At 46.6% G+C, this 12,656-nt stretch overlaps 2 protein-coding genes across 3 annotated transcripts in view; both read right to left on the bottom strand.

Annotated features, from left to right (window-relative positions):
• Positions 1-1,163: 1,163 nt before the first annotated feature.
• On the bottom strand, positions 1,164-8,246 carry BATF3 (basic leucine zipper ATF-like transcription factor 3). 2 transcript variants are annotated; one of them, XM_066178311.1, is made up of 3 exons: positions 7,462-8,246; positions 6,163-6,267; positions 1,164-3,716 (listed from the first exon to the last, which is right to left on the bottom strand). In XM_066178311.1, the coding sequence occupies exons 1-3, from the start codon at positions 7,573-7,575 to the stop codon at positions 3,531-3,533; spliced, it is 405 nt and encodes a 134-aa protein (XP_066034408.1). In that variant the 5' UTR covers positions 7,576-8,246; the 3' UTR covers positions 1,164-3,530. The 2 variants fall into 2 exon arrangements, with proteins under 2 accessions (XP_066034408.1, XP_066034409.1); XM_066178312.1 differs by lacking the exon at positions 7,462-8,246 and adding an exon at positions 6,894-7,019.
• A 1,078-nt stretch (positions 8,247-9,324) lies between these two features.
• NSL1 (NSL1 component of MIS12 kinetochore complex) overlaps positions 9,325-12,656 on the bottom strand; it is an 11,355-nt gene continuing 8,023 nt past the window's right edge. The window contains exon 6 of the mRNA XM_066178300.1: positions 9,325-12,562. Coding sequence (XP_066034397.1) covers positions 12,284-12,562 — 279 coding nt within the window. The 3' untranslated portion in view covers positions 9,325-12,283. The remainder of the gene's footprint in view (positions 12,563-12,656) is intronic.

Here is a 12,656-nt window from a genome sequence, read left to right as displayed (position 1 = left end):
CTTTCCAATAAGCCCTCTTGAGGTATACCAATTGATCTCTGTTACACAAGCAGTTCTGGGAAGCTTGACTTTGCCTTTCTGTTGATTTTTTTTTTTGGAGGCTAAAACAAACTTTTTAAAATATAATAATTTTCAATTTGACCCAACTAAACCCAAGAGAAATTAATAGATAAATAGCTGAGTTGGACCCAGTCGGTTCCTAGAATAAATACTTTTGTCTGTAAGTTTGCACTAAGCACTTTGCTTCTTCGCTTTACTCATAGAAAATGCAAAAAAAGAAATCCACACTAACTGAATCTGGACAAACTGTAACCTTCACTGTGAACCTAAGAGGCAAAATCCAGCTTCGTTAGCAACCCTCATCTACATGACACATCCACAAAAAATGCTGTGATTCACAGTGTGCCTCACGTGAACCATGATGTGAATATAGAAAAGATCTTCCCTATTTACCTGCATCTGAAAATCATGTGGATGTAATACAGACCACACTTTTGTGGGGAATGAGTCAAACCAACTGGAAGCTTTTTGAAGCTACAGTACATCAAGTGGGATTTTAGCCATATATAGATGTGAAACCTTTTTTTTTTTGATGGTGTAACACTGCTGCAGAAGGAGAGGTTTGGATCTGAAAAAGATTTTTCTGTTGCTTCCTTAACAAATGGGCTTTTTCCTTTCTGTTCTCCTTTCTGGTTCCCTATTCATGTAAAAATTATCCCAGGCTCTAGAACATGCTTTCTGTTTTGAAGATTCCTGTAAATCAATATCCTTACGAACAGCTCCTGCAAAAAGCGTAATCACTACATGTGTAGGGACACATGTTAAAGCCTGTGCTTTAGCAGCTCATGGTCCTTGTTGACTCATGAATCAGCTATGACATTAATCTATAAATATATCAAAATGTTGGACTTAAATGGCTTGGGATACTAATTTTTCTCTCTTCTTTTACTTAAGGCTCCCAGCTGCCTTTGAACACTAGTCACACAATATACTGATTGGTGAGGTGCCTTAGTAACCCATCAAATAGAAGAACCACGCAAAAGGCCCTTTGGAAATATTCCTGGGAAAAAAAAGTGATGCAAGAGATGGAGAAAGAAGCAACCCATGTCCTACTGTTACTAATGGACATGATGCACAGGAAGAGCTGGAACTATACCCTGAGGTTGTGGAAAAAAAGTGGGGACAGTGAGGGCTCCCACAGAGCTCCCAGCCCTTCCAAGGAACAGCAACATATTCTTGGACTTAGGTTGTTGTCTCCATCACACAACATTGCTGAGAATTCTGCTGTCTTCCCCTGTACACTCTGCATAGACATTATAAAATTAATAAAGCAATGAACTCTAGTGCAGAAACCATGGATTAAAACTTCTACTGCAGAACAAGAACAGCACTTACGGATGGGGAGTGTACCACAGAACTCACACATGAAATCAAGTGATAAGCTGGAGTCAGTTTCTAGACAGATGTTTAGAATAAATATGTAAGGAGGAGAATTTTACACAGGGAACTAGATTTCTACTTCTAGAAGAGAGCATCTGTGGAACAAAAACCTTTAGAAGGATTCTGCTGGGATGGATTGTCTTGGACTAGCTGATCTTTCCTCCCATTTTTGAGGGTCCACAGGGCTCCATATGTGAGACCAGCTTTGTACAGTCCTGACCCCAATTAGATACTTTCCACTCAGCTGCACATACCTAGTTAAGAGATGGGAAACATTTCCTCTCTCCCTTCATCCTAAATTATGATGGATTTTCCCAGAGTGAATGTTGTTCATTTCCACCATGCTACTCCTTCTCCATTACATCTCCACTCTGCCCAAATTACACAGTGGCCTCCAGTGCCTGAGGGAATGTGGGTGTGTGGATGAATATTCATAAGATAGCTTCCTTTGTTAAGGGTGACACACAGAATAGTTTCAAGGACATTACCCAACATGTGTATCTTGAACTATACTGGGACTTTTGTTTTCCTAGGCAAGGAGTGCAATAGGTTCTCTTTGTGGGATGACTCAGTTCTTACAGGACCATAAGGAACTTTGAAGACAGCATTTAGGCTGCAGATGCACATCCTGAAAATTCTCTTGGGAACAACCTAACAAATAATTTGAAAAAACCAACAGCTCATCTGGAGTTTCTAGCCTAAGACAATGGTACAAGAGGGACCTTTAGAAGGCAAAGTTGACTACATCGTTTCCCAAATTCTGTCTTGGTGTGACCAGCAATGCACCACTCTACTAAAGAAACTAAAAAGAAAAAAAGGTTAAAAAAATTAAAACTCAGATATTTCAGATCATATTCTGCTCCTAAATACTGTGATCCTGGTGAGGGGAAAAATTAATCCCATGAGTTTAACTGAAAAAAATCCAAATGCTGAAGTGAGAGAGCTGGCAATGGGAAGGAGATTTTTATTATCCAAAGGTGCTCTTTGACTGGGAAATACTGTGAGAAAAAGACTCTTTGCTGAATCCCAAGCTACAGCAACCACATTTCTAGAGGCTGACACTACTAGGAATCTTCAGAGAAAGTAAACACAATTTTCTGTGTATTTCTCAGTAACATTGCAATCATACTTCCTTTTTGTAACTAAAAAGTTAAAGAAAACAGAATGTTTTTCTTTCAAACAATTATCAAAGCCTTCAGAACAAAATGCTTAGCAAAACTCAATCCACAGACATAATCTTCCAGAGGCAATAAGCAAGACGAAGGAAGGATGAAGATATTTGTTCGTTTCCAGTGGGTGCATTAAAAGAGTAATTTTTAAAATCTGCTTTTGAAAACAACGTTTAAAATCATCTAACTCTGCTTTTCTTCCACGCAGCGCAGACAATCATCATCAGAAACTGGCCAAGCCATATTTTAGGGTATAAAACACTCCAAGGACTAATGCCAACAGGGCTGATGATTTGGAATATTAAAGATTAAGAAAACTCTTTTGTTACGTACACTTCAGAAGAGGAACCAATGAAGAGGCGATAAGTAAATAATAGAACAACTAACAGGAAGATTAGCATTAGACTTTGGCACTGACCAGCAAATGAAAAGCAAAGGTGCTATAAAGACATTGATTATTGAAGAAGGTGGAGAACATTATGAAGACATCACTTTTATTAACCAAACCTGTTTAGAGAGACAAAACCCTGCAGCCAGATCATGACATACACAGGTGACAAGTGACAAAGGGTTACTGGCAGTGGAGGTGTGGGAGAAAGGCATCCCAGTCTGAGGTCAGTACTTTTCCCTGTCCACATTCCATCACTCCATAGTGGGCTGCATGGCACTTGGACATTTCTAAAGGCAAAACCATAGCTTGAAGGGTCTACCAAGTTAGAAGCTGCTTTTCAAATTGTCTTTTTTTCCATACTGGTGTTTTCCTGAGATTCAGAAGACTGTAACATTTCAATGTGGAGAAGAGCTGCGTGGTCGAGTCCAGCCCTCTTGGATGGAAGAACTGCACACTAAGTAGGCAGTTCTTCAAACCTCCTGTTAATGGCACTTTCACACATCACATTTAGAGGTGATTGAGGAGACCACTCATCTTGGTAGGCAGCTGGCAAGTGCATCGGGCCTTGGTATGGTCACATAGTTCATGGTGCAGTGCAATAGTGGACAGATCTTTTCATGATCCTTCAACACTTCACTCAAGTGTTTCATTTCATCTGTTAGCTTTCCAATTTCTCTTTTCAGGGAGGTATTTTCTTGCTCAAGAGACTCATATTCCTGGAAGGAGGGGAAAAGTAAAAAAAAAACAAAACAAAACAAAACAAAAAAAAACAGCTCACAGTCAAAACATTCCTTTCAGTGCTTCCACCTTGAATACATTCACACAACTGTAGAAGAACAGTGTGGTTTCTTACTACAACTTACAAAGTGCTGAGGAAAGACAGACACAGCCTGGGTGCTGGAACAGGGCAAGTGCATTATGACCTGTGCCCTGACCATGCTGCGATTCCTGTCACGGCCCTGAAGACCAGGATGTGCCCCTGGCCCTCAGGATTCCCCCAGGAGCCCAGGGCTGCAGGCATGGATGGCTGTGTCCCCATGGTGGCCTCTTCCACCCTGGGCTGCCTCTGCTGGGAAGGGCCAAAATGGACTCTGCACTGCGAGATTAGAGAAAATGAAAGCACTGACTGCCGAGAGGTGCTGGGAAAACACAGAGCCTGGCACTGCTGGTGAGAGGAGGGCAGGCCCTGCTCCAGGGCAGTGCAGAGAAAAGCCATTTATTCAGGCTAGCACAATCCGACCACTGCTCTCCTCCAGGCCTGACAGAGGTTGTAGCCTCCTGCTCAGAAGCTGGAGAACTCAGGAGGAGGGAAGCATCATGACAGCTTGATGCCAGACTCATTTTTTCATCAGAAGACCAGACCACTGCCTTGGTTATCCCTGACCTAGCTCTTTTTGAGCTAAGGCTTCTCTGGCAATAAATAAGCTGCTGTTAACTGCAGGGGAGTTTTGAGTTGCTCGGCAGCATACATGTGATGGATGCAAGACTCCTGCATCACATTTTTTGATAACTGTGTGTCCCAAGTGTCCCTGCTTCTAAGCCTTCTCACCCCAAAGAGAAGAGAGCTAGAGGTTCAGAGCCAGCCCACTGAAAAACTGCAGATGGGTGTCTCTCTGCTGGCCCAAGGCTCAACATCCACCCACTCAATCTCACCTCCCTGGGAAAGCTTCAGAGCAAACTTCAAAGCCTACACGTGCATTAAAAGGCAGCAGGGAGAGCCTCTCATGCAATGTTCTTCTGGGCAGCCTGGAACTGCCTCTACTCCCCTTTGCTGCAGAACTCTGGGCTCCCTGCCCACCCTCACATCCTCCTGCCACCTCTCACAGAGTAAAATAGGCACAATCCTCCCAACACAGTATTGGAGCCAAACTCCAGCCAAGTTGTCCGACCCCTATTGTCATTCTGCTCATCTCTTGTTGCCCCAAACCCCATGGTCCTGGGCTTTGGAATAAGTCTTGCTGTCCTGTTGCTCTGTCCCATTTTCAGGGGTGAGACTGTCACATTGTTCTTGCTAAGAACAAATGTCTATTCAACCAGATCTGCCTACACCTGGCAAAACCTGTGTGCCTCAGAATGAAGATTTTCAGCACGAGGAAGATCCTGAAGTTCAGGAGGAACATCAGATAGACTGCAGGATGGCACAGGGCCCAAAAATGATTCCAAAGCCAGGGGTTACCCCTTTTCAGAAGTACCCTGCACCTGGCTTTCTCAGGCGCTGACTCAGAGGAGACCTGGGAAAAACCAAGCCCAAAACTCCCCACATTGTCCCTCTTAGTCTCTGCTAACTGCTGGCAGATCCTTCCACAGTGAGAAAGAAAAAAGTCTGTGACAAACCTTCAGAGCTGAACAACTGACTCAGCCACAATGGCAGTGTGCTGCAAAACTGACAGTTACCCCAAAAGCTGACTCCTGGCTACAAGAGCACTTGTGTGAGGTAACATCCAAAACCAGAGAAAAGGGATCCCTGTCCTCCAAGTGTTTGCACTGGGGACACAAGAAAACCACAACACATTGTGATATTAAGAGCTTCTGGAAGAATTAGTTACTTCCATTTTATTTGTTTAAACACCCACTGTTACTTTTCAAAGCATGCAAGTGTAACAGCTAGCCAAGCTGAGCTCTCACACTTGCAGGTTCCCAAGTTCCTAAGAAGCCTTTTCAAGAGGGTATGTCTGGGGACCCCATTGCTGACACCACAGTTCTAGAACTGATTTAAGTTGCCACTGCATGGTCCCCTCCTCTTCCATCACCTCCTACCTTGTAGGACAGCAAGAACCCATCCACTGTCATAGCAAATGTGACAAGCTTAACATGAATACAGTAGAAAATGGTTCTGGTTTAGCCCAAAGGAGCCCAGTGACACCATTCTTTGGGTGGCCACAGGAAGAGCAAAAGATGGAGGATGAGGCAAGGGCTGGACCACGTCTCTCTCTTCCTAGCAGTGTCACTGAAGGCAGAGCTGCACTGTCCAAGAGCAGCATCAGTGTCTGTGAGTTCCCAACCAAGCATCCTACAGCACACCTTTCTGTGCCTCACACCCACAGCTCTCTGAGCAGGATTAGTGTGAAGACAGGCCCATGCCTGCTTAAGAATTCCTGTTTATTGTAAAGTCCCGTGCTTGGTACCCAAGCCATGCCTGCAAAGCACCAAGTACCCATTCACCTCATGAAGTTTATCTGCTTTCTGAGTTTGCTTCTTCCGGCTCCTCTGTGCAGCAACTCGATTTTTTTCTCTCCTCCTTACTTTTCTGTCGTCTTCTTCATGGCTCTGGAAGACATCAGCCAGAAACACTTAGCTAGTTTGCAAGGTGCACACAGAAGATGCCCGAAGTCAGGTGTATAACTTTTTGAGAACGAACACTTCCAATTTCACAGCGCTGATCCTCTGTCCCCCACAGACCGCATGGTCCCTGCAAAGAGCAGCGCATCCCTCTGCCCCACCGCACAAGTGGACCCGAAGCGGAGGGGTGGAAGCCGGCAGGCTGCCGGGGGATGCCGCAGAGCCCCGCGGGCAGGGGCAATGCTGCCGATGGGGCAAGCTGGGTACCCGAGCGGGGACCGGCGCTCCCGCCCTGCCCGGCGGGCAGCACTTTACACCTGCCTCTCTGCAGCGCGGCCGGCGGGGCGGAGTGCGAGCAGCCGGGAGGAAATCCTCGCTCCCTTCCCGGCCGCCTGCGGCTGGGGAAAAGCCGCTGCCCGCGCCGCGCCCCGGCAGCTTTCCGCACACTGCCGGCGATTCGCCCGCTCTCCCGCCTGGGAAGAGCCAGCACGGCGGCCGCCTCCGGGAAAAGAAGGGCCGATGCCCTGGGGCAGCGGGCACCCCGAGGCGGCGCTGCCCGGCGTGACTCAGCCCCATGTGCCCGCCCGCAGCGCCGACCCCCGCCCGGTCCCTACCTGCTGGCCGCCCTCGGCCGCCGCGCCCCGGGGCAGCGCGCTGGCCCCCGCCGCCGGGACGGGGCACGACATCCCGGCGCCGCCGAGCCGCCCGCAGGGCTCCCCCGGCCCGCGGGGGGTGCGACTGCACGGGAGCGCAGGGAAGGCAGTACAAGGGCAGGGCGGGCCGGGGCGGGCCGGGGCAGCGGACGCGCCGCCCCGGGTCGGGGGTGCCGCCGCCAGGTGCCGGGGCCGCCCACATGGCCGTCACATGGCGCCCGCCCGCAGCGGGAGCCCGGGACCACCCGGCCGCGTCCCGCACTGCTTCCCCGCCGTGCCCGCCCCCCGGGACCGCCGGCTCTCGTCAGCCGCCGGGAGCCGGGGAAAGTCCGGGTCACGGCGCTGCCGGGCAGGAGCTGCCTGAAAATCCCCCCGGAGAGCCCCAGCCCCGGGGGCCGGCTGGGCTCGACACCCCGCCGGGAGGCCCGACTCGCTCTTTCGCCTGCAGAAATAAACCCCCCGCGGTTTCCCTCCTCTCCATGCTGCCCCCGGGAGCCGGCCGTGCCCCCGTGTGCCTCCCGCCGCTCACCTCCGGCCGCTCCCGCCCGCCGCGCTCCTGGGACATCGGCGCTCTGAAGCGGCGGCAGCTCCGCATGGGGGACAGCCAGCTCAGCCCGGGGTCATGGGTGTGAGGACACGGCATCCGTGCTGGGATAAAGCGGTTTTCACTTTCGCTACTCGCCCTGTTCCTTTAAATAATAAGGAAATGCGACAGACTTCTTGTAAAGGCAAAGCCAGACAAAGACTGCTGGAAATACAGTTGCTGCAGACAAAAATCTTTCTGTTCCACTGTTCTGTCGAGAGTATTTTAACAGACTGAACACTGTTTCTTTTACCTCTTGGAACACCTTCCTTGCATTTTAATTGCACAGTTACCTTGGCCTTATGCTCTGAAAGTGGGTGTTTGCACCGACAGCTACTTCAACATCCTTGCTCTACTGCAAAAGAATTTGTAACTCTTGTACCTTCCTGGCTGTGCTCAAGTCACAGAGGCGAACACATGACCATTCGAGGAGGGTTCATGCCCCCAAACTGCAGTGCAGTCTGTCATAAAGCCCCAGGTATCTCAATAAATCAGATACTTCCCTATTTTTCTGGTTTCCTCAGCAGCTTGAGTCATCCAGCTTAGATGAAGTTAAAGAGTTGGCAAACTGAGTAAACACAGACAATCCTTCCAGGAAGATGTGGCTAATAGTTCGTGCTAAAGGTGAGGGAGCCACGTCCCCCGGGAATCCAAGAGTCAAACTGAAGTCTGTGCTCTGTCACACGTTTCCTGGAAGGCTTTGGGACTATGACTAGAAGACCTGAGTGTGATTTCCTTGGTTTGAAGCACATCTTCCCAGCTGTTCCACCTCAAAGTAACTTGTGTCTCCACCCTCCAGGCTATCCAGGCATTTATTTGATTTTGCACTTTTCAAAGAGCTTCTCCAACCCTGAAGGACCAAGTCCTTGTGAGTCTTCCCATCCTAACAGCTATGGGAAGGTGGCTGGTGACCACAACTGGGAAGCACGCTCAAGCCGATATACTCTGACTTAACCTGCATCCCCAGACTGTGCTGAGTCTCCCAAGCATCTCACAGGACATGCCCCTGGTTTCTTCAAAAGTAGTCTTGATTCTTTCTCCCTTTGTCATCTCATGTGCCAAGAGCAGGATGTTCACCGAGGGCTGCTCATGGAGGCAGCAGAAGGTGTGGGTTCAGTGCCACTCTCCAGGGGAATCCAAACCAGCACCTCCTGGAAAGCAGCCCTGGCCACCAGGCAGAGAGTTATTAGAGTGTGAATTGTTCTCAACTGCTCCTTTGAAACAGCCTCATCTTGCTTTAACTACACCTCATGTAGTTAAAAGGAAAGCAGTACGTGAGGCCACGAGCAGAGACTTTGTTGGGACAGTTGCTTAAAAAGAGAGCACCGGGTTCTTGCTGCCTTTGTAGCTTAAGCTCAGTTGAAATAGGACTAGAAGCCAGTATTTTCACAAGGTCAGGGAACAGGTATGTTCTCTTGCAATAAACTCTATGAACCACATGGATAAAACACCTCAACAGCCCTCTGGAGTGATCTGTGGGAAAGAAAGTCCCCTTCCACAGAGGGACGTTGAACTCCCTGCTCCAGGAGCAATGCTGCCCCAAATGGCACCTGCACAAGCTACCTGACATCATCAAATCATGAGCAGCTCACCACGAACTTACTAGCCCTGAATAAATATCCACTTCACTGAGTCATTCCCAGCAGCTGCAGAATAAGGTTTCCAGGATAACACAAGCATGGGACAAGTCAGGGGACAGTTCCCTTGAACCTGAACAGTCTGTTCTTGTTCAGAACAAATGACAAAGGAAATGACAAGTCAAAATTTGCTTGTGGGAACAAGTTTCTACTTAGTATTAGAGCTATCTCTGGTACATCTGTAGAAATGCCTACACAGTAATTCCAGGTAGTGCAGCAGTAAAGGCAGAGCGTTTCTGTGCAGGAGAGAAAAACCAGCCCAGAAAGCAGCCTAGTCAGCTGAGCTTACATTTTATAACGGCAGTTTATCAATGATTTTTGTCTGCACTGAAGCAGCCTACACACACGCAGACTAGTCTCTGATCACAGCTTAGCACAGCATGGCTCTTCTGGAGAATGGCACATGTCAGAACTGGCTCTCAAAGCGTGCAGGCTTCCAAAGAGATGTCAGGGTCCATGTGAAGATTTCCGGAAAAGGAGCTTCACCTTTAGTTTGTAATCCCCTTTGTTCAGAAAGTACACACACCAAAAGCATGCGTGGATGCTGCTCCAATTTGCAAGTTTTTCTTGGCTGGGGATGGCCCAGCCTCATAAGCAAAAAGCACATTGCAGACAGGACACACTAACAAACAGTGAGATGTTCTGTCTCGCCCCTGAAAGCCAGGAAGTTCAAACTCAGTTTGCAAATGAACCCAAGCATCCATCACCGTGGAGCTGTCTTACAAAATTCAAAGGCTATATAAAGAAAAACTACCAGACATTTCTTGATGCAATACCAATTTGCCCCAAGTTAAAAATAAGAAGTTTGGCTGTTGTGACATTTCAGTAGAAGCCTGATTAGACATGTCTTGCACAACATTGCCAATTCCTATGAAAAGTTAACTGAAGGACAAAAGGCTATTGGAATGGGGAAAAATGAAGTGTTTCCTATATTTCTGCCAATGGGAAGAACAGCTAGTTGCAGCCATCACTGGCTGCAGAATTTTTTAATAACCATTTGAAAAACTGAAAATGCTGAACACTCCAGTGTTAAGCTCATCATAGAACTTGCGTTTAAGGGGAGGTTCTCTCTCCAGTGCTGCTTGGCAGAAAGCAGCCATCAGATTTTTAAATTCCTAGTTTATACTCTGCACCTGGAATCCTGACTGCTTTATCTTTTTCTTTACACAATCCATTTGGCCAGCATTTCCAGATGCATTTTTCTTCTTCCACCCAGTTGCAACACAGTCTATGGAACAAAGACTGACTGCTCTAACTCAGGGCATCCATTCCCACTTACTTGAAACTCTGTGCAGGCCAACTATCCCTCAGTCTCTAAGTAGAAACATGCACTGTAGTGTGAATCTATTAATTTATTTATTAAGTCTTAAACCACAGTGCTTTCCCTTTTTATTTCTTATGGCATTTGTCCGACCCCAGCCACTTCTGACGGTTCTTCAAAGAGACACCTACTCCTAGCTATTTTCTGTACTTGCTTATCATTTGCAGAGAAGAGCAGAGAATCTACCAATTAACAGAGGAAATGGCCAAACGCTGTAATAGTTGCCACACAGAACCTTGCAGGGCTCACCTTAGCCCAGCAACACCCAGGACCTGTGTGAAGAAAGCCGTAGCGGGGATTTTCAACGCTGCACAGAGCACGGGCACTCAAAATAGCAAGTGGCTGTGTGAGAAGGCGCCTGAGCCACGCGTTCCACAGCTCTGCAGCTCCAGTCCCTCTCACATCCTGTCCTCTCTTACACCACGAGCTTTGTAGCCCCGAGATTAATAACACTTGTGAGTTCAAAGGCAGTAAATGGAACTCCTTCAGTTACTCAAGCCAGAATTTAACACAGATGTCCTCTGAAGTACGCTCACTGCTCAGCCACCAGCTATTCCAGGATTAGAACTGACAATATTATCTGAAGCTTTGATCTTCCTTAATTGATTTAATTTACTTCATATAAAAACACACATTTGTATATACAGGGACAGGAAAAATATTTACATATGATTACAAGTCATATACAAAGTCTTGGTACAGATGCTTACTTTTACAAAATAAATGATGCTAAAATCTGTTTTCTTGAGAATTCTCAGTCTCTTAGACATTAGGTTGGACCTGTCTTCTTAGCACCAAACATGTCGTTAATAAAGCTTCTAAAACCCCCCTCCATTTACTGTGTAAGAAATATGTTACGTACTACACGGGAGTACTTACTGCAGGCACATACAACCATGAACTAGAAAAAGTTATAAATGGTTAAGGCACAATGCTCAATTTAGTACTAATCTGCAATCTTCTAGGTACTAAGGAGTAAAGAAAACAAAAGTAAGCTAGCTCAAGTGAATACCATTTACTGGTAACCTGTTCTGATCTTCAGTCAGACAAGACAAATGCAAACACAACCCAAGTCAAGATCCTCTCATGGGTAGACGTATTGTCCAGGAAAATCCCAGGCTGCATAATTGGATTACATGAAATGAAATACTGGACCCTAAGATATTGATGGTTGAATTCCTGTTCAGAAGAGCACACTGCAAGTAAATATATAGAATTATTAAAAATCCAAGTTTCAACAAACATGACTATAAATAAGCCTAGATGACCTACATTCAGGAAAGGTAGACTAGCAGGGACTAATGTCACATGTGTGCATGGACTTCCATCAAATCAAATCGCATCAAATCTGGTGATTTCAATATGCTGCACTGTCAATTAATTCATTAAATTAAAAGCCACCTGCCTCAGTAACTAATGAAGGTGCATTAGGAGAACTAGATATTCTCCAACCTCTTTAGAGACATGCTGAATGTAACTGAGCAGTTAGTGGTTTCCTAGAAGACTGCCCACATACATAAAGCATGTACACCAACTCTGAGAAGCACAAGGACTCAGGCTAAAAACTGCAATATAAGAGCAAAAAATGAGTTAAATAGCAAATACACTTGCAGGATATTGGATGCTACTGGTACGTGCAGGCTTTCATATACCATCAGCGTGACAGTAAAAGTAGAAATATTTAAAAAGTTAAAGACTAATTAAAGAAGCTCCCATAGCACTGAGGGGAGATGAGTTTTAAGAAAAAAGATGGAACACATGGAACAAAAGTGCAACTGAGATTCCAATGTGAAAACACAAAACAAGAGATTCACGTGCTGAGAGTGATCTTCCTCCGCCGCAGTGGGTAGCGCCTTCTCTCTGGGGAACCTGCAGCTTTTCTTCTTTTCAGCAAAACATAAGGATTTTTACAGGAAACAGTTCCTGTTGGTGTGACTTCTCCTGGTGGTACTGAATTTTGGACATTGTTTTCCTCCTTCACCTTGCAACCAGAAAAGACTTCTTGCTGCAGCTTGCACAGTTCCAAGGTTGGTTGTAAAGTTAATGCTTGGGAAAAACCTTCTGCTTTTTCTATGAGTGCTGGAATAGACTGCAAAAACAAACCCAAGTATCTCAAGTTACACGGGAAAAGCAATGGTTATAAGGCATGCGATATGCTAATGAGATTCTGACAGGCACAAAAG

This window comes from Chamaea fasciata, unplaced genomic scaffold (genome assembly GCF_029207755.1).
Source record: "Chamaea fasciata isolate MVZ Bird 193981 ecotype frontalis unplaced genomic scaffold, bChaFas1.0.hap1 SCAF_3, whole genome shotgun sequence".
Taxonomy (NCBI): Eukaryota; Metazoa; Chordata; class Aves; order Passeriformes; family Sylviidae; genus Chamaea; species Chamaea fasciata.
The sequence above is the reverse complement of the archived record's forward strand: the minus strand, read 5'-3'. Positions and strand labels throughout refer to the sequence as shown.

What these genes read in the sequence shown, in the direction of transcription:
- BATF3 (XM_066178311.1), bottom strand. Translation starts at nt 7,575, where the DNA reads ATGCCGTGTCCTCACACCCATGACCCCGGGCTGAGCTGGCTGTCCCCC. An exon ending in GCGGGCGGGAGCGGCCGGAG is followed by an intron (nt 6,268 to 7,461) that starts GTGAGCGGCGGG and finishes GATGTCTTCCAG; the next exon opens with AGCCATGAAGAAGACGACAG. An exon ending in AAGCAGATAAACTTCATGAG is followed by an intron (nt 3,717 to 6,162) that starts GTGAATGGGTAC and finishes CCCTCCTTCCAG; the next exon opens with GAATATGAGTCTCTTGAGCA.